The sequence below is a fragment of the Heptranchias perlo genome, chromosome 34, assembly GCF_035084215.1.
Source record: "Heptranchias perlo isolate sHepPer1 chromosome 34, sHepPer1.hap1, whole genome shotgun sequence".
NCBI classification, from domain to species: Eukaryota; Metazoa; Chordata; class Chondrichthyes; order Hexanchiformes; family Hexanchidae; genus Heptranchias; species Heptranchias perlo.
In genome coordinates this window covers 14,910,687-14,932,768 of record NC_090358.1, presented here as the reverse complement: position 1 = coordinate 14,932,768, position 22,082 = coordinate 14,910,687, and the positions used below count along the sequence as shown (strand labels likewise).

General features: G+C 39.0%; 1 protein-coding gene across 3 annotated transcripts in view; it reads right to left on the bottom strand.

Moving 5' to 3' along the window:
• The window catches only part of secisbp2l (SECIS binding protein 2-like), a 59,845-nt gene that overhangs the window by 11,286 nt on the left and 26,477 nt on the right, over positions 1-22,082 (bottom strand). For 2 of the 3 annotated variants that reach the window (XM_067971484.1, XM_067971482.1), the window contains 12 exons: positions 20,629-20,947; positions 18,678-18,795; positions 16,628-16,857; positions 15,535-15,559; positions 10,287-10,399; positions 8,028-8,186; positions 7,310-7,432; positions 6,899-7,066; positions 5,282-5,423; positions 3,857-4,026; positions 3,002-3,140; positions 371-533 (listed from right to left, as the gene is read on the bottom strand). In XM_067971484.1, the coding sequence (XP_067827585.1) occupies positions 371-533; positions 3,002-3,140; positions 3,857-4,026; positions 5,282-5,423; positions 6,899-7,066; positions 7,310-7,432; positions 8,028-8,186; positions 10,287-10,399; positions 15,535-15,559; positions 16,628-16,857; positions 18,678-18,795; positions 20,629-20,947 (1,869 nt within the window). The remainder of the gene's footprint in view (positions 1-370; positions 534-3,001; positions 3,141-3,856; positions 4,027-5,281; positions 5,424-6,898; positions 7,067-7,309; positions 7,433-8,027; positions 8,187-10,286; positions 10,400-15,534; positions 15,560-16,627; positions 16,858-18,677; positions 18,796-20,628; positions 20,948-22,082) is intronic. The other variant, XM_067971483.1, reaches the window with a different exon arrangement.

Below are 22,082 nucleotides of genomic sequence, written 5' to 3'. Positions count from 1 at the left end.
TGGCTAGGCAGAGTACTATTCACAATATCTGTTGCCAGACGGCTTCTAGCTAGCAGTTCGAATGCAAAAGGCAACTGGAAAACACTAGCAATACAGATATCACCCTTTATAACATTTAGGATTGCAAGGCAATTCAATAGAACTAGCCTCCCCTTTAGTTAAATTCTGAGGTGTCGTCTCAACTTCAAAATATGTAATCCGTCAATACCAGACAATATTGAAGGTGAAACAAGGAATAAAAACAGCAAAGATGTTCAATATAGCTTTATATCCAAACTGAAGATTTTTACTTTCCCCTCATTATTAAAAAAAAGTCACAATACTTCAACTGAGAGAGACAGTTGTTATAAATTCTCCTAAAAGAGCTTACTCTCTGAAGCGTCTGCTATGAATTTTTGTGATGGTAGAAGAAGCCATTGGACTGCCAACACCTGAGCTGACTGGAGACCCTTGTGAAACTGGTGTCATACTGTAGGGGGAATTCTGGCTTGCAGGAGACAGAGATGTGTCACTGGGAACGCTCAATCCAATGTCTGAAAATAAGAAGACTAGCTAAGTTACTTTTCTCCATGTTTTTCATTACAGCTACTTCATTCATCAGTCTGCTGTTATGTTAAAATTACCTACTGTAGGCATGGTCTTCTTCAATCTTTAAAGATGTTCAACCTCCATCCACCCGAGGGCATGCAATGCAGTGGAAGAAAATAAACTAGAGAAAAATTCCCTTGAAAGCACTTATGCAGCCATTTTGGTTGTCATCTTCCCCACTTCATTTTACTCAAGGTTTCATTCTGGATTATACCCTTGATTAATTCACCACAGAAGTCAGCAGAAGCCTCGCATGATAAAATAAGAAATACAACATAAAACTTCAAACTAATAGCTCAAGTAGCAGGAGGTGAAAAGAGGAATTGAAGGGTGAGTTGGGCTAAAGCTCAGCATGTAAACTTCTTTTCAAAGAATGAGGATTATACAAAAAACAGCATTCTCTCTCTTTGGCTCAATCTCTAAATAAAATACCAAAGCAATTTAGAAACTGGCAATGGAACTCTGAATACTTAAATATTCAGACTACCTTGGAGCAATGCATTTCCAAAGCAACTGTCTTCCTTAGATGTCAGATTAAGACATCATGCTTGGTGGAAACATGCCTTGCAGATACATATTGGCCATGAAGTAACCACAGCCAAAGTCAAAAAGCTGCAACCTTTTCAAACTGTTATTTCCTGGGAGGATAGAAACAAGAACATTTTACTACCCAATTTGTTAATCTGCATTTACTGAGATTTGCCTCAGGTCTTTCCCCCGCCCCCCCCCCTCAGATTGGTCTTCGACAGCCAAGTTTTCAATTGGAGACTCCAAACTTAATCATGGTATATTTGACCACCCCCCAATAATGTGTGCAAAAAAAGTTGATTGATGCTTAAGGTCCAAGAATTGGCTTTCTTTGGTTAGTACTTAGGTACTAGAATTTCCTGACCCAATCTTAGAAATGATCAAGGATACAAAGAAAAGGCACAGAGGAATTTTTGCCTCAGGAGATAGACACGACTGAGGTTTTGATGACACCATGCCAGATCTGCTTGATATTGAGATAGGAAGTCCCTCCTTGTTTATGTACCTGAAGCAGTATGCAGTCTATCTAGACCCTTACTGATTTCTTGCAGATTTGCTCTTTGATGAATAGGATTAAATAAACTACTTGCAGCTTAAGCACATTGTGTGGCTAGGTATGCCCTCGCTCTATAAATAAAAGCATTAGCCATGAAGGGGGTATTGAAACTGCAACCATAATGTGTACAGTACATTTGCTTCTTCAGACTGCCACCCCCAAAACCAGCTGACCGTCACTTCTTGGGTTAGTGGAAAGCATGTTTTCTGTTTTCTTTATCAACTTTTTTGTTCCATTCCCAAACTCATTGATTTCCTGCTGAGGGATGTTTCCAAGGATGCTGGGCAGCCAGTGCTACATTACCCTGGTGGTTATTCAACAAATGTGAGCTGCAACAGTGTCAGCTATTTGATAGTGATGGGCGTCACAGTTGAACCTGATCCTTAGCCAATGTCCATAGACAAACACTCTCAGCTGGGTAGCAATTGAGCAAGAACACTGGCCAGTTCTTCCCGCTCTAACTTGGAAGCTGAAGCCAACTGTAGCATCCCTATTATCACCCCATTTGTTATTGGTTAACTCAGCACAGACCAGGGAGTGAACTTGGGACCTTCCTGGCTTTCTGGGGGGGGAAAGAACCCAGAATGGAGCCTTATATATATGCATCGCAATGAGGCAAGATCACCTTACTGAAATGGTTGCATATTTTGGCAATCAACTGTTTAAGGACAAAGAAAAGGTGAATTATGCTCAATTTATTAATGGAGTTAAGCTGCACACATTACTGTCCCTATAAAAATCAGCAAAATGGATATGTCTTTAAAGCCTAGACTAGATGGATAAGTGAGGCAGAGAGGATTCTTAACAAACTTACATTTTGTGCTCATTTAAAAATACTAAAATCGAACACTAACTCTCAAAACTTTAAAAAGAAAATAATGAAATTTAAGTGGTGGTAGCAGCTAAAACATGCCTGCCTCACATCTAAAGGCAAGTCATCACAGCTATGTAGCATTTAGGTAAGTCCAGCATTACTTGTAAACAAGTTTCTCAGTTGTCAGCTGGGCTGCTGGACGGAACACTATGTGAGGTGTTTTACTTTGAGGCCTTTTGGAAGAGGAAAATCAATATTACTCAACGCCCTAATTTCCTACTGGCTAGTCATGAAGCCTCAATGACACCCCACCATTAAGCAGCTCAAAACCCAGTGTGTTCCACCCATATATTTTCAAGAGACGAGTCAAACAATCGCCATACACAATAAATTGTGGACAGCATTCAAAACGTCATAAGTACATAGAAACATGCCTGTGTCATTTGTAAAAAATACAGAGTCCAAATGCAGGTGTAAAGAAAATATTAATCTCCACCCCCCTCCAGAGAACTTGCCTTCCTGAGAAACCACTTCCTGGGTTATAGTCTGCTCCTCCGGAAAACTCAGTTGTACATCACCTTGTTCCTCTGATCCCACAATTGTTGGCTCTATTGAAAATCTATTTTTCTTTTCCTCTCTCTCCTTCAGGATAATCTGTACGCAAGAAGGACAAAAGCTTTAATGTACTGATTGGAACAGGTAACTAGGGTACAATATCATAATTTCCCCCATCTGAGAGAATATCAGTTCACCTATATAGGTCAGCCTAAAACAAAAAATGTATCTCCTGTGCAACAATCAAAACTCTTATTCACCTTTCAAATCCCACCCAACCAGAGGTCAGTTGCAGTCTTCTCTGCTTGAACACTTTCCTTTTAGTTAGAGGGATAAAGGCTGGCCAATGTTAGAAGCTACAGCGCACAGCTGAAGAATGGAATCCTCATGCCAACTTTTTCCTTGACTCTACCCCCCCTCATGAAGATGGGTTACTTAGTTACTATCCCAACAAAATTCACTTATTAGGAACAACCATGTTCAAAAAGGGAAAAATAAAAATATATATAAAAAATAAAACAGAATTCAACTAATTTCCACTCTGATACAACCATTCCTAGTCAACAAAAATATTTGTCTTTCATTTACAACTAAATTCCATTAAAAGCAAGCATTTTTAGGTAATACTAAAGCTATTGACAGAAGTTTATAAACTAATTTTTCATCCTCAAGCTCATGATATAACAAGATTAAAAATCTGTGAGATTGTATTTATGCTCTGTTCTGCTAAAAACACTTTTCTTAGACCAGATGCACACACACATTTAGAGTGATAATTTTCTCAATGTACAGCTGCTACTCAACCAAGTTTTTACCTTTTTAAGTGCAGTTGGACGTTTTGCTTTTGGTATCTCCCTTTCCTTTCCTCTCTTCACCCTTGGGGCACCAGAATCCAATGGATTATGAAATCCAATAAACTGCTGACTTTTATGTAAAGTTTTCATGCTCCCACAGTCTTTGACAGAAAAAAGAGTAGCTGTACCAACTGGCAAAAGGAGCAAGAAAATTTCGATTAGTAGAATATTTAAATCATAAGGGCCAGCCTATCATACTGCAAAAGTGCCTCATTGGAGGATTAATCAAAAGAACAATTTCTGCAAAATGACCACAAGAAATCAAATGAGATTATATACAGAAAATGTTAACTTCAAAACGGTGAAGTTTTTATTAATACCGAAGAGGAACACATATAGGAACTTGGGATACTTGGCGATGTGACCTGTTAGCATAGGGTCCTTTTTGTCTGAGACTTGGGCTTGAATCTAGTCCAAATTGACAGAATGAACGACTCGTCTTTCTGCTAGTTGTAAAGGTTCTATATAAAAATTATTTGAGGAGTCAACCCAGTTACATAGCTCAAAAAAAGGCACATATTTCAGCATAAATTGATATTAGAAGAGATTTACACAGGTTCAATACAGGTGCTTTTTTTGATAGGGCTAAGGAACATTGCTGGAGGTTTATTCTGCAGACCAGACCTGGGTATGCTTCATGCAAACAATGGCCAAAAGTGGCAAAATGTTCCATTCCTCAACTGACATCTCACATGGATTAGTATAAAATTATTTTAAATTGTTACAGAAAAACATGCCTTTTAGAACAGGTAAAATGACAATGTGAGATGTGTCTGGCTTTTCTATACGACTTTTCAAAATAACTACTGCACAGCTCAAAATGTATTGACAGCACCGTAACATCATTTAAAAATATAGACAGTGATTCAGATTAGTCTAGAATAACGAAGCCCCATACTGGCTGGTTCACGTATACAGGTACACCATTCTGTCAATCAATGGAAATAGTTTACGTACAAGAGACATATCCAATCATAATAGGAGAATCTGGACTGTAAAGCAGACATGCAAGGCAATGTGTTCCTTATATTATACAAACGTCAATTTGTTCTCCCACTCCTCCAAAAGGTAGCATTAACGGGTACAAAAGCATGCGAGGAAAGGTTTTGTTTTGGTATGGCAGGTGAGGTGGGGGAGGGGGAAAAAAAAAAATCAAACCACAGATTTAAAAACCAGTGATAGAGGAAACAAAACTGAAGAAATTGATGAGTATAAATATAATTTCAACTTTCAAACAAAAGGACTAGTCCCACAGTTCCCTCTGTGCACTTACTTTAATGAGTCCATAAACATTTGTAATACTTCAATTACAGAAAAATTATAGGGATAAAATTGTCCGAGTAAACAAAATTAAACTCTTCAGTACAACAGTAGAATTTACCATACCAGAGTATGATAGCGGTTTTGTGTTAGTCAGTTGCCTTGCTTTCATTGCTTGTTGCTGTTTCTCTAGTGCAGCTAACATGTCACCAAGATCCAGTTGCACAGGGGTTTTACTCTTCCTCCCTGCTGCCTTATTCAGAGCCTCCTTGAGAAAATACAAAACATAACGAGTCCAGGCACAAAGAGCCAATGTACAATACACTCTAAACAACTGTTTAATACATTTCTCTACATTTTACAGCAGATAATAAATGTCACCTTTTACTATACTGCACAAGATTTTGTACAAACTAAACTTAGACCTGTCACAGTATATTATATGGAGCAGCGAGTTATTTAGGGCCAGAGTTTATTGCTCTCCATATTATCAAACATGAAGGAGTGAGGAAGAAGGAACACAGGCAGGCATGTGAAAAGCCATTAAATTCCTAACAGTCAATCAAACTTGCCTGATCTGCCCTTGTCCCTGCTAAATAACAAACCAAACATTAAATTGCAAAGTGACACATTTTGGTAGGAAGAACGAGGAGAGGCAATATAAACTAGAGGGCACAACTCAAAGGGCAGAACAGAGAGATCTGGGGGTATATGTGCACAAATCGTTGAAGGTGGCAGGACAGGTTGAGAAAGCAATTAAAAAAGCTTATGGGATCCTGGATTTTATAAATGGAGGCATAGAACATAAAAGTATGGAAGTCATGATGAACCTTTATAAAACACTGGTTCGGCCACAACTGGGGTATTGTGTCCCGTTCTGGGCACTGCACTTTAGGAAAGGTGTGAAGGTCTTAGAGAGGGTGCAGAAGAGATTTACTACAATGATTCCAGGGATGAGGGACTTTAGTTACGTGGATAGACTGGAGAAGCTGAGGTTGTTCGCCTCGGAATAGAGAAGGTTAAGAGGAGATTTGATAGAGGTATTCAAAATCATGAAGGGTCTAGACAGAGTAGACAGAGAGAAACTGTCCTCATTGGCAGGAGGGTCAAGGACCAGAGAACATAGATTTAAAGTGATTGGCAAAAGAACCAAAAAAGGTGACGAGGAAAAATTATTATTTTTTAAAAACACAGCGAGTGGTTAGGATCTAGAATGCACTGCCCAAGGGGGTGGTTGTAAACAATTTTACAACACCAAGTTATAGTCCAATGATTTTTATATGAAATCTACAAGTTTTCTCCAACTTGGTGTTGTAAAATTGTTTACAATTGTCAACCCCAGTCCATCACCGGCATCTCCACATCAAGGGGGTGGTGGAGGCAGATTGAATCATGGCCTTCAAAAAAGGGAACTGGATAAGTACTTGAAAGGAAAAAAATTGCAGGGCTACGGGGATAGGGTGGAGGAGCGGGACTAGCTGGATTGCTCTTGCATAGAGTCAGTGCGGACTCAATGGGCCGAACGGCCTCCTTCCATGCTGTAACCTATGATTCTATGAAATTATTTAAGATTAGATATCAAAAATCATCAAAACTAAGTAAATCAGAAACTACATTACATGCTAATAACTTTAACTCATCATAAAGTTTGGTTTGCCTGTTGCATCATTTACAATATCCAAAATGGAGAAAAAAAAGTTTCGATTTTTAAATCATAAAAGGAATTTCTAAAAAGAAACTGACCTGGAGTTTTTTCTGCTCCATGCTAATCTCTGAATACTCCTGGGCAGTAGCAAGAGCTGCAGCCAATGCTTTTTTCCTTTGACTTTTAGCACGTTTTGGAATAGCTGTGGTTATTGGAATCGGCGTCTGCACTATATTGATTGGAGAAATTTCTGGCAGATCGCCCAGCTAAAGGCAAATAATAAATTACTGGTGAAAATAATTTACAAGATTCTTTATCATTATTCATCAATCTTATAAAACAAAAGGCAATTTCTTTAAATACCAAAGATTTGGTAGAGCCAGATTATATTTTCAGTTATCTTCTACAAAATGTACCAAATTATATTTTAGTGAAAACACACAAATCTTTAAAAAGTTAACATTTTGCTAAACATACACAGTATAAACGAGGTCAAATACAATACTCACCCCCAGTTGTTTTTTAGTGAGTTGACAAATGGAAGAATTTTTATTCTGAGCATTATCATGGCCTACAGCTTTGCTCTTAGAAGCCCCAGCTCCAATAATCAATTCTGGAAACTCACTGTCATCCTGTATATAACAGATTTTTACATTGTTGAAATACAAGAACATAAGACACTTCCAAATTTTTATATATATTTACAGGTCACTGAAGGCCATGACCTGACAGCCATCTGGTATTATATGAAGGTAAGTGAACTGGACATTGTTTTGCTAATGGTAAATTCATCTGATGTGGTACTATATAATATAAAACTTTCACAGCAAATCAAATGGCATTATTTGCACACAGCAGAACATACCCAGGATTTTGAAAGTGTGAATTTAATGCAATACTGCAATAACATTCCTTTGGTTTCAACTGTGCATTAAAAAAAGTTGGTTTGTAAATAGACTGGCTTCTTCAAAAGTTAATAGGAAGTAGGAATTAGTCCCTTTCTTTACACCAATGCAATTAGGAGTAATTGATATTTTTCATTCAACCTGCCTTAAATCAGCCAACTTGGCCCAGGCTAGGGATTGAACTTAAGACCTTCCTGGTTTGCACAGAGCCACACCACATGGTGCATTTCACTCAGAGGCATCAGAGAAGCAGCGACAACTTAAGATGCAACTGACAATGATTAAATATTTTTCAAATGTGATTATATAAAACCATGAATACCTCAAAATATAAGGAATCAGGCTTTTGATCAGCTCCAGTCGTCCGCCCACAGACAAACTGTAGTGTTTCAGAAGACTGTCTGGCAGTCCAATCACGGTTCTTCTGCTGGCTTGGCATTCTCTCTGAAGACAAACTCTGCATCCTCCCTCTGAAGCTATCCTGCACATCAAGAAGGTCATGCAATAAAAACTGAAGTTTGTAAACAGCCCAGATTGTCCTGAAAACTTGCACCACAGTAATGGTGCATTTATGGTGAATGCTATTATTCGAGTGCAGATTTTCTAGAAAATTATAGCATAAACGACTTGTGCTATACCAAAATTTCCTGTGCCGTTTGCACTGTTCTATCATTACCCTCACCAAAACAGTATTTAAGTTCATTTTCATAGTTCTGTTCCCCATTAAAATCCAATGATCGTGACTTTCCTGAATGGATGCCTGTTTTCTTGCTGCTGCCACTTAGACTTGAAAGTAATGATGCTGGTGCCCTGGCAGCGGCATGATTTCTCCAAGATCGGTATGTAAAACAGAGAACCATTCATTTACACTCATAAGAGACATACCTGTAGAATTATCTCTAGCACTTTCCCAAATGTTAGAATTATAGTTTTGACATCATGGTTATCTATTGTACATAAAGCTCCTTGAATTTGATGAATTAAAACTCTGAAATCTCGACCAAGGTCCCAGAAATAGTCAGAATTCAATTGAACTGGGCACTATCCCGAACCATACATCCGTAAGGAATCACCAATGCATGAGGAAAATAACTCCTGCACGGTTTTGAGGCGACATAATGAATTGTAGCAGATAAAGCTGCAGAGACATGAGTCACGCTAGCCTAATAAATAGCTATAAATCATAATTCGTCCAGTTAAGGTCATTTATCACAGATTACAGGATCTGCAAGGTGTTCACAGGACAAAGAGCTAAAATTTGAAAGCACAATCTTGCAATCTAATTCAACTGACAACTTTTGTTAGTTTCATTGCCTTTTATTTCCAGTTTATTGCTTAATCAAATTCGCATACGGTGATTTAAAATTCTCTCACTAACATGGATCGACATGAAGGAAGAAGTGGGGACTTTAATTTGGTCAGTTTTACGTAAAACTAGAAAGATTTAGTACAGTGATTGAATTGCAGCAACATTGGCCATTTGCTGCTCTGCTTCCAATTTGCCGCCATGCTCACTGCAGTGTATTCAAATTAGAACGTTAGAAAAATATGGAGGAAGTTATCCATGGTGCGATTGGCAAACTAGAGCTCAAAATGTACCTTGTATATGGCTGATCTTGCTGTTGCCAGAAAATCTGGGCCATTGATTAAGGTGCACCATGGCATGGTAACAGAACATAGTATACCAGGTTGCTATGCCCCTAAACAACAGACACAGGTTTGCATAAATAATTCCCTACACGTTCAACTCGATCTTGGCTAGGGCCACCACACAAAGCAACATGTTGCTCCACAGTTAGGAAAATATGGAGGGGGGCGGATAGGCAGGAAGTTGCACCATCCTTTGTATACATTATACAGCCAAATACTGAGCAACACTGGCAATGATACACATGCAGGAGAGCAGCATGTCTGCTTGCCAGCCTTCTCAGTCAGAAAATGGTGCATCTTACAAAAGAGAAACTAAAAGGTGAGCATGGAGAAATTAATTTTAAAAATAGTTACAAAGGCATTGCATTTAACTAAGACATATCAACATTTGGTTTGCAGAAAGTGAAGCCAGTAATTGAAACCATTACCAAGCAATGGCAAGAAATACAATGCCTTGAGACATTTCATATTCTCTGTCTCAAATACAAAGTTTTTAAATCGCATCAGAAAATGCTGGAAATACACAACAGCCTAGAGTTTCTGATTGTATCGAAGCCGAGGCTAGCCGTCTACCATCACTGTGCTAATGAAACTGCTGTGTACCTCCAGCATTTTCTGTTTATAGTTCAGATTTCCAGTTTCTTTGTTTGTGAAAAAGTTTTTATCCTCATCTTATCCATCAGAAAAATAAATGCATGCAAATATTCAATTTATATAAACAGAACAAAATTCTTGATCGAGTCACATGAAACAATTTTCTTCTTGTGACGCAGTGCTGGAGACCTTCGGTTGTTGGCAGCAGCACCAACGTTAGTGCAGAAATGGATTCAGTATATTAACTGGAAGGCAAGTGATTTTCTAGATCTTAACAAAACAATTTTACCTTGGATAGTCCAAACTCAAAACTATCATAGCAGGTTTATACACGTACTTGAGCGTTTCGTAGCTCTGCTGGCCTGCCACCTCGACCACAAGAAAATGTCTGGATTCTGTCCATCCCAAATCTGTGCGCTTGGGAAGCTATATTCGCCCAGCTAGGGCCTCCTGACAAAAAGACCATTTCACCTCTGTTAAAAATAGCTATAGCTAACACTTCAATTAAAGGATGACGTCTAACATAAAATTTGCATATTAAAAACATACCAAACATGTAGAATCACCTGATACAAACTTTCATAAACCTGCAATGATTATAACTATTAAATTATCAATTTACATTTACAGGTACGCTCACAAATTAAAATTTTAGGTTATAAAATTTGAATATTCTATCTTAATTTTACATATAAACATAAATAAATCATAAAATGCAAAAGAATTCTTGGACTCCTAATGATAGATGCAACTGCCAAAAATTGGAAGAAAAAAAACAAAATCTAATCGTACGATACTGCAACATCTCTCCGAACACTCTTTTCCTAACTGACAAATGAAATTTCATGTGGGCAAATGTAAAGTACTGCATACAGGAAGAAAAAAAATGTAAACTCTATGAATGGTGTTGAAACAACTAAGGATGAAATTCGACCCTCAACAGGTCCAGCCAAAGCAGAGCACAAACAACAAAGCATAGGGCCACTCAAATATAAAAATCAACTGGTTCAGGGCGGCAGTCCACCATCACCACCTCAGGGCAGCTAAGGATGAGCAACAAATCAGAGGAAGTCATGCTCTGTTCAGATCACACCTTAAGTAATGTGTCCAGTTCGGGTCGCATAGACACAAGGGAGACATTCAAGCTCTCGATGTGGTTTAGAGAAGAGCCAAGGCTAATCCCCAATATCGGAGAACTCAAATGTTAGCCTTGGCTCAGTGGCAGCACTCTCACTTTAGAGTCAGAAGGTCACAGGTTCAAGCCCCACTCTGGAGCCAAGCAAAATCTAAGCTGACACTGCGACACTCCCCCAGTACCACGCTGGAGGTGCTGCCTATAAGACTAGATGTTGAGAGGGCAGACAGGGCCACAGTTTAAGTGGACTATTCAAAGAGCAAGAATGTTCTCCTGGTGTCCTGGCCAACATTTATCCCTCGAACAATACCAAAAAATAGACTATCTAGCCATTGATTTTATTGATGTTTGTGGGACCTTACTGTGCGCATTTGCCTACATTTCCAATAGTAACTATACTTCAAAAGTACTTCACTAGCTGTGAAGTGCTTTGGAACATCCTGAGATCATGAAACATGCTGTATAATCATTCTTTTTTTTAAATCTACAAGAAAATAGGGAAGTAATATGGGCTTTTTGTCATCAAACGGTGACAAATGATCTTATGAAAGGCATACAAGATAGTAAATAGTACTAATAAGGTAGAGCGTAAAATTTTAAAAAACTAAATTGCAAGAGTATGACAAGAGGACATCAGATTCAAAATAGATAAAGGCAAATTTAGGACTGATGTTAGTAAGTAGTTCTTCAGTATTGGAATGGAGTTCCCTGTAGTGGAGGCAAAAACCCTAGAACTCAACACCAGTGCTCATATTCCTTAAAGAGAGTCTTTGCTGAACCCTGGACAGAAACTTTACAATTATTTTTTTTGTAGCTACAGTGCCTTCACCTAATTCCCTCCTCCTCTTGTAATGCTTGTGCTTCAAGCTACTACTTCAAGGTCCTACTGATAACATGGAGAATGGAACACGGAATCATTCACACCAGACGATAACTATCTCCAATGAGAGAATCTGACCACCTCCCTTGACATTCAACAGTATTACCATCGTCGAATCCCCCATCAACATCCTGGGGGTCACCATTGACCAGAAACTTAACTGGACCAGCCACATAAATACTGTGGCTACAAGAGCAGGTCAGAGGCTGGGTATTCTGCAGCGAGTGACTCACCTCCTGACTCCCCAAAGCCTTTCCACCATCTACAAGGCACAAGTCAGGAGTGTGATGGAATACTCTCCACTTGCTTGGATGAGTGCAGCTCCAACAATACTCAAGAAGCTAGACGCCATCCAGGACAAAGCAGCCTGCTTGATTGGCACCCCATCCACCACCCTAAACATTCACTCCCTCCATCACCGGCATACCGTGGCTGCAGTGTGTACCATCTACAAGATGCACTGCAGCAATTCGCCAAGGCTTCTTCGACAGCACCGCGACCTCTACCACCTAGAAGGACAAGGGCAGCAGGTGCATGGAAACACCACCACGTTCCCTTCCAAGTCACACACTGGAACTATATCGCCATGGGTCAAAATCCTGGATCTCCCTAACAGCACTGTGGGAGTACCTTCACCACATGGACTGCAGCAGTTCAAGGAGGCTCACCATCTTTTCAAGGGCAATTAGGGATGGGCAATAAATGTTGCTCTTGCCAGCAACGCCCACAACCCATGAATGAACTTTTTTTTTTTTACAAGTGTTGCAAGAGCAACACAAAAAAGGAACAGCAGTGGGAAACATTTAAAATGATCAAGAAAATCCAGGAGAAATATATCCCACTAAAAAGCAAGAACTATCCAGTAATGACACACCATGGATGAATAAATAAGGGGAAAATTGAAACTAATGAAAAAGGCAGACACTAAGTATATAGACAACAAAGGAGAGGATGACAAAAGGGAACACGAGAAGGTTAGGAAAGAAGTCAAAAAGAAATTAGGAAGGCAAAAAGAAACCACGAAATTAAAATCAAAACATCAAAAAAAGTATTCTACAGACATAACAAAAGAAAAATCGGGAGAGGGATAGCGATATGGGATACACATGATAAACTTACAGGCAATGACAGAAATATTAAATAATTATTTAGCCTCAGTATTTACCAGGGAGACTAATATGGTGGGCATGACATTAGAGGAAGAGATCAAAAAAGACACTGAAGATAGAATGTGGGGGGGGGGGGGGGGAAAGGAGATTAGTTTATAAACTAATCAAACTTAGAGGATAAAACCCCAGGTCTGGATGGATTGCACCCACGCATACTAAAAGACGTTAGGGAAGAGATGATAGAGGCATTGTTACATATATGTAAAAATTAATTAGAGAAGGGCATAGTGTCAGAGGACTGGCAAACAGCTAATGTGATTCCTATATTTAAAAAAGGGAGATAGAACAAGTCCAGGAACTATAAACCAATTAGCTTAATGTCAATGGTAGGAAAGATAATGGAATCCACACAGATGTAATAGAGAAACAACTAGAAAATGAAAATATAATAAAGAAGTCAACACGGACTTCAAAGGGGAAGGTCCTGCTTAACCAAACTCATTGAATTCTTTGAAGTAGTAACAGAAAGTGTAGAAAAGGGCAATGCAGTAGATGTAATATTTGGATTTTCAAAAGGCCATAGCAGACACATGACTACGGTCAGAGCATGTGGAGTCAGGGGACAGGTAGCAGAATGGATAGCAAGCTGGCTACAAAACGGAAGAGAGTAGGGGCTAAAGGTAGTTACTCAAACTGGCAAAAGGTGGGAAGTGGTATTCCATAAGGATTGGTGCTGGGACCACTGTTGTTCACCATACACAAAAGTTTTGGACTTGGGAATCGGAAATACAATTTCAAAATTTGCAGACACCAAATTTGGGGGATAGAGTTAATACAGAGGAGGATGGTGACAAAATACAGGAAGACATTAATAAACTTGCAGAATGGGCATGCAAGTGGCAAATGAATTTCAATATAGATAAGTGAGGTGGTACATTTTGGTGGGAATAATAAGGAGGCCACATACTCCTTGGAAAATAACAGTCTACATGGGGTAGAGGAGCAGAAGGATTTAGGGGTACAGATACACAAATCACTAAGTAGCAACGCAGGTTAATAAGACTAGTAAAAAAACCAAACCAAGCACTGTGGTTCATTTCGAGAGGGATAGAATTGAAAAGCAGAGAAGTTATACTAAACTTGTACAGAATGTTGGTTAGACCACACTTGGAGGAGTGCGAACAGTTCTGGTCTCCACACTAGAAGAAAGGATATAGAGGCACTGGAGAAGGTACAAAAAAAGATTTACTAGGATACCACCAGAAATGAGGGGTTATACCTGGCAGAAAGATTGAATAGGCTGGGGCTTTTTCTCTGACAAAGAGACTGAGGGGTGACGTGATAGAGGTCTTTAAGATTATGAAAGGGTAGACTTAGAGAAAATGTTCCCACTTGCGGGGGAGACCAGAACTAGGGGCCATAAATATAAGAGTCACTAACAAATCCAATAGGGAATTCATGAGAAACTTCTTCACTCAATGTGGATCTTGCTACCACAAGGAGTAATTGAGGCGACCAGTATAGATGCATTTAAGGGAAAGCTAGATAAACACATGAAGGAGAAGGAAATAGATATGTTGACAAGGTTAGATGAAGGAGGATGGGAGGAGGCTCTTGTAGAGCCAATCATTTCCAATTTTTTTTACTAAGCCCTCTTGAAAGCTTGATCATGCCACCTGTTACAAGAAGTTATGTGATGAGGACATATCACTGATACCAGCAAGAGACCATCACCAGTGTAACACCTGACAATAAACCAACACAATCAAAAGGAGAGTAACATGATCTTGATGCTGACTGAACTGACCAAATTGTGTCTCAAACCAAAGAATTCAAATGACGAAAAACAAAATACACATTGAAACCAGAAAATGGACATGAAGATCTGTGGGATAGATTCAAACAAAAGCTTCTTTAAAAAAAAAGTGTAAAACTTTAAAACATCTCAACTGTAGACTGCAAAACAATGTAGAACTCTTTCCTTAATGTGGAATGGATTGCTACTAATGGGAGGCAAAAAAGAGGAAACTGAGAACAAGAGGATATATATGGCACAGGCAGGGTGTCAATAAGTCTAAAAGCGATGGTCCTGTATTTTTTGAGGAATGTTTGAGATATTAAAAAAAAATCCTAGACTTTCATCTCACAGTAAGAGATAATGCATTACTTTTGGGCTCAAGAAATTTGTAATCGTCCTTACATAACTAGAATTACATAGAATCTAACAGCACAGAAACAGGCCCTTTGGCCCAACTGGTCTATGCTGATGTTTATTCTCTACACGAGCCACCTCCTCAAATTACCTCGTCACACCCTGCCCCCATATCCACTATTCTCTTCTCCCTCATATGCACCAAGCCTTCCAGTAAATGCATCAATGCTATGCTTCAACCACTCCCATGTGATAGCAAGTTCCATATTCTCATCACTGCCGTGAAAATTTTAATCATTTTTTAATTACCTGTGATCCCTGTTAAATCTTCTACCTGAAATAAAAACAAACAATTCAACCAAACTCTATATTCACAATATTTCATTAGAAAATAAACGAGTTCTAAAATGGTCATAAATTGACAATTACCACATAGAATATTTATTCTAGAAAGGAACCCAAGCCAGGTTCTATTATCTGGATTTTGTCAGTTTTATGCAGACTATTTAAATACATGAGGTATTTCATTGCATTCAGAAGAAACAAGTCTAATTTTCAATGGCTGGATGGAAGTACTAATATTTGCACCATTCATTTATTTAATGATTTAGAAGAAAAGGTACTTTTTCACTGTTTGAAAGTTTAAACTTTGATTAATGCACCAAATAGTTTTGAGGTGGGCTTCAGTTTTATGATTTTATAATACTCTCAAAAAAGGGAACATTTCCTGTGTGCTATGTGCAACAAATTTGTAAACTAGTTCTTTGTGAACTGATCTTTGATTTCATTACACACAATGCACAGCTGAATTCTTCCCTCCATGATTGATTCATGGAAGTCAGCTCTTTGGCACATCAATCGTATCCTTCCTGGATAGCAGTTTATTGTCATTTGAAGGACAGCAGCTCCAATAATGTACTGGATGCAGAACCACATAACCTTCTGATCTAGACGGGAGAATGTTACCAACTCAATCAAGATAGCACTTTTGAACCCAATTATAAAACTAAGAACGCTCTATGGGTTTACTGATTATTTTTCTCAATCTTGGACTGCTTTCTTCAAGAAACTTTTGAAAGCTTTTCAGATTAAAATTTAATGGCAGTCTATCGGACACTCAAAGCTTTTCTAAATAAAACCATCCACTCTTCCTTTTAAACATTCAGCATTTATTTTATTGCAAATCCATAATGAAATTGTAGCTACTAGTCACGCTGGGTTATATAATTAGCAAAAAGAAACTGTTTCAAGCTACATCGTAATAGGAATTCCCTAAATAATTATTTAAATCTCGGACATATTAAACCATAAAGACTATGATTCAATCTATTATCAGTACTTTCTATTCTGGCACACTTCAATATCACAGTTTATTTTGATTACATTATCGAGATTTACATACTTTAGCATTACTGCATTCTGTACTCCTTGTGGTAACTGATGTGGTCTGACTGTGACTGTGCTTGGGACTGCAGTAGCCACTATCACTGTCAATATCAGCTTCACTAGCTCCTTGTTCACTAGAAGACTCAGCAGCAGGGTGAGATGCTCTTCTTCTCCTGACTTTCGATTTCCACAGCAAGGGGCTGGTCCTCTCCGAGAGTGATTTATTAGCTACATCTCCAGGAAAGTCTTTAGGGACAATCATATTTACAATTAAAGATACAAATTAAAACACAGCTTTCAAATAGCTTCACATCCTACATACATTTTAGTACTGTCCATTTATTCTATACACACTACAATTTCAGATTACGAAAACAAAACTACGGTTTGGGAAAGATAATGGCACATTAGTCATAAAGTGGGATCAACAACCAGGTCTGTTCAAAAAAAATACTTCTGTTGAGGCTTCCACAATAAAGTGTTTCCAAACTTCCTCACTGAACTATCTTAAGCCACTGAATATGTTTCAGATTTTCATAACTAAGAAATTGATAATATGCAAAACTTCATTCACTTAATGACTTAAGAATCTGATGCGTTGGCATTAGGTAGCAGAATTAATTTATGACATTACATCTGAAAAACAGTAAGATAATGTAATCAAATATATATATGCATAAATTCATAGATAGTGTAACAATTATTACCAGGATGCATCCTGTAGATTGGGACTCTACTCATTGGAGTTCAGAAGAATGAGAGGCGATCTTATTGAAACATATAAGATTGTGAAGGGTCTTGATCGGGTGGATGCAGTAAGGATGTTCCCAAAGATGGGTGAAACTAGAACTAGGGGGCATAATCTTAGAATAAGGGGCTGCTCTTTCAAAACTGAGATGAGGAGAAACTTCTTCACTCAGAGGGTGGTAGGTCTGTGGAATTTGCTGCCCCAGGAAGCTGTGGAAGCTACATCATTAGATAAATTTAAAACAGAAATAGACAGTTTCCTAGAAGTAAAGGGAATTAGGGGTTATGGGGAGCGGGCAGGAAATTGGACATGAAGCTGAGTTCGGATCGGTCAATGCCCTGTGGGTGGCGGAGAGGGCCCAGGGGCTATGTGGCCGGGTCCTGCTCCGACTTCTTGTGTTCTTTAGATTTGTGGTTGGGATCAGATCAGCCATGATCTTATTGAATGGCGGAGCAGGCTCGAGGGGCCGATTGGCCTACTCCTGCTCCAATTTCTTATGTTCTTATGTTCTTATGTGTGACAGGTTCTGCTGGTGGATTTGAGAATGTCATGCAATAACTGGTTTGCAAAGAACACTTTAAAAAAAAAACTACATTTGACATTTTGAAATGCTAAGGATCTTCTCCCATTTTGAAAAAAATTACAATGTTTGATCCTCCAACCCCATTTACCATTATATCTGTATCTGAACAGTGGGGAGCATGGGTGACCACCTCAGATTTCACATTTGTTGTGGGAAGCGGCTTTGATTCCATCCCCAACATCACAGCTTGTATCGGAGCTCACAGTACGGAATCAAATCCGCTTCCTACCACTCTACAAGGTACTCAAAACACCACTTAACTGCAAAGCTTTTTTAAAAGCTAACATTTTTGCAGTCCTTCCATAATAAAGAGCTCAACAATTTCTGTCTTTGCTCTTCTCTCTGCCTTCCATGTTTTGCTAGATAAAAAACCATGTTCCTGTACCACAAGCATTAAAAAATACTAAACTTTATAGTCAGTCTAAATCATGGTGGTCAGTTTTAAATCAGTCAGAATAATAATGAAATGCTAGTTTGGGATTTATCAGTGCCAAAAGCTCACTAATATTGAGACAAAAGGTGTTTTAATACTGGCTAGGTAAATGAGGAAATACATCAGAATGATTTTTACTTCTAAATAAAATTTTTAGCAAATTTATTATTAGGGTTCAAGACAACCAAATTTGATGGAAACTTCTTGATTTGGCTAAATTTGATCAGAACCTGGTGTTCTAGACACGTAAGATTTTTCCAAATTAAACTTTTGAATGAATATCACTTCATCAGATGTCTCACCTGTTTGCTGACTAGCATCCACTAGCACTACAATCTTTGATCTATTTTCAGGACCTGAGGCACTGCTTTCCTTCTGAACAGCCACACTTCTCACCAGAGGCCTGCTGGTTCTCAAAATCTGCACAAATATAAGAAATGTGACTCACTGTTCAAATAAATTCTAGCAGTTGGTATTTGTGTAAATAGGAAGTGAACTATAAGTTACCCCAATGGCTCAGCAAATTTACCCATTGAGTAGCTGTAGTTATACAGATTAGGAAGGTCCTCAGTTCAATCTTAAATCCGTGCAGGGTTAGGTGCTCTCAGTTGGGTCAACAGTCGGGTGCCACAAGTGACCTTAGTGCTCTTCAGTTAGGGAGGAGAAAAAAATTGGCTGGGGGTTCCAGCCATTCTTGCTCAAAAAGTGTAGATGTGTGGAACATGTGGTGGAGATAGGTTCAGTTCAGACTTGGCTGTGATACCCCCATAGTTGAATAAACAAACAATCACTGAGCCTTACACATGATTAAAGGGCATTTGGGCAGGTACTGGATGGTGCCCAGCACCAGTGGAATCATACTATAGTAAGCAGTCTATATGTTCAGAAGGGAGGAAAGGAGAGAAAATTGGTGGAGAAAAAGATTTTTTTTAAAATAAAAAAAGTGTTCACAAGATCACTCGAACCTCAACCACATTAGCATGGTGCAAAGTTAGGTGGCAACAATCTCAAATTAATATCTAAACAGTGTCCACCTCTGACATTCTATACATGTAATTATGGAAGCTATGAACATCTCTGCTCAATCAATCACAAGAAACTAGCTAAAAACGAGGGAAGGAACCCTCCCAGTTTTCCCACTCAAAAGCTAAAAAAACTCAACCAAGATTCTAGCAGTGACAGACAAACTAGTGGCATGAGCCGACAATCAAGTTATTCACACACACTGGACTTGTTTACGTGCCATAAGGAAACGACTTTTCACCAAAATGAAGGAACTTTGAGATATCTCCTTAATGAAGATAGCTGGCATTACTGCTCATCCTTTAGTATGACAGGAAAAGCAACTGCATGTGTCGGTCATGATTACCTACTTGTTGAGTCCAAAGTTCTAGCCCACTATTAACTAGGTCACCACAAACATAAAATCAATTATGTCAAATTATATCAGGAACATTAGATTTGGCACCAGCAGTCTGGGTTAGGGAAGAGAGAACAAAAAAAGCCCAGATCGCCTGCTTCTGGTCATTATCCAGTGATCCCTGCTGGAAGGCTGAGAGAGGATGTTTGGTGACTTCCATTCATGATTTAATAGCTTGCTGACTATCATCCAGACTTATACACGAATAAGGGTCACTTGGGCAAGGTATCCAAAAGGTAAGTGGTGCCTAAAACCTCCAAAAAGTCAACATCTTACAGGAAAGAAGGGGAAGGAGGAGGGAAAGAATAAAAGGAAATATAACTACGATCTTTATGCTAAGTTTACCCCAACCTATGTCATGCATGCAAGGAGTCGCACAACACCAGGTTATAGTCCAACAGCTTTATTTGAAATCACAAGCTTTCGGAGCTTTGCTCCTTCGTCATTGAAGACTTCACCTGACGAAGGAGCAAAGCTCCGAAAGCTTGTGATTTTCAAATAAAGCTGTTGGACTATAACCTGGTGTTGTGTGACTCCTTACATTTGTCCACCCGAGTCCATCACTGGCATCTCCACATTATGTCATGCATGATATACAAAACAAACTGGCTTTACTCCAGATGTAGCTGTACTGCTATTAAAAGGTGCTATTAGCAACAAACTGTTCAATCCAATGCCTCGTTAAAGGTCTTTCGATTTTAAAAAAAGATCCACAGGCTTTAGAATTAAACCAAAAGACTGATTTTTAATTGGAGAGAGGAAGAGAAGGAGGGTCATTAAACTTTTAAATTTCAGTACAAGCATCAAGAGCCGTCAAAGCTGCAAATCCTTACCTTTTGCACTGGACCTCGGTTGACTCTGCTTCTCTGAGCTGCAGTTTGACAGACTTGTCCAGCAGGAACAGGTCTTTCACTACATTCAGAAACTGCATTCACCACATTGGCTGGCTGGAAGGGTGCAGTGTATGGTGTAGGAAAAGGAGAATAAAATCCCACCATTGGTGTGCATGGTGCTGGCATGAGCTGGTAGTAAGCATAATCTGTAGAAACAGGAGGTTGTGGAGTTGGCAATATGGGATAGGCAAGGTATGGTCCTGTTGAGTTTGGATTCGTTTGCTGCCATCGAATATCACCGTTATATACAGGCAACTGCCTGTAATAAGATACAAAAGAAAAAAATAGTAAACATCTACTTTAAAAACTATATATACATAAGCTACAGCATATCTGGTCAGACTTTTCTTATATTACTGGATCTCCCATGGCATTGCTGCAGTGAGTTGGAAGGCATGCCGTTTTCTAACATGACGCCATTAAGCCTGTTCATCAATCATCCCTTCTGGCCCCAGAACTGGAGATTCATTCTTACAAGGTTTCTCTCCTCATTCAGTAACAAGTTCAACACCCAAGTTGTTCCTTCTTCCATAGCAACATGCGTATATTTAGGCAGTATTTGGCAATGGTGAACCACAATTACTTGAACATATTTGCACAGCCAGTGTGGAACACGGATTGCTGATGCATGCAAGTCTCCAAGGGTTTGGTGCCACACTGCACCCTGCCTTCTCTCCTCCTGGTCTGTCACATTTGTATCTGTGTTTTAGGTCGAGGAAGTTGGATATGACAATTTTCTCTGATATTTTTTTCACGCCAGAAGGTGCCACTAATATTAAGTAAAATACTCCAAAAATCTCTTAAAACAAAAGTAGTTAACAGGTTGAAGTAAAGATTAATCGGTTTCCATGAAAAAAAACGAGTGTCACAGTTGCTGATATAACATGGCGAAGTCAAGAATACAGGTGCAGTCAAGGTTTAAAAATAATGCACTATGAATACACTGGGGTACACTTTTGTTTGTCATGAGCCTATTGTGAAGAGCAAGTGGCGCTGCCTGCCCACTGGCACCAAGCTGGTGCAGTGAGTACCACCTCCATTAAACATGGATAGCCAATGGTTGTATTTAAAATAACCATTTATTCAATAACCACTTTTTAAAACAAGTGTACATTTAGAACAGTTTAAAAGCAAACTACAAAAAAAGGGACAAATTTAAGAACAATAATGTTGATCAGGAAAGTCCCAGCCAACAAGTCAACACTCGCATTACCCTACTGTAATTAGTTCTTTTATGCATCCAATGGAACCACAGCTGCATGGTGGCTCCTGGGAATTGTAGTCTCACTGGGGAATGCCTATCAGAATATTGCATCTATGGTCTGCTGTCAGGTCCCCGAATATCAGGAGTCAACTCATGGATTGTGCATGTGTTGCAGCCCCGTCCTCGTGGC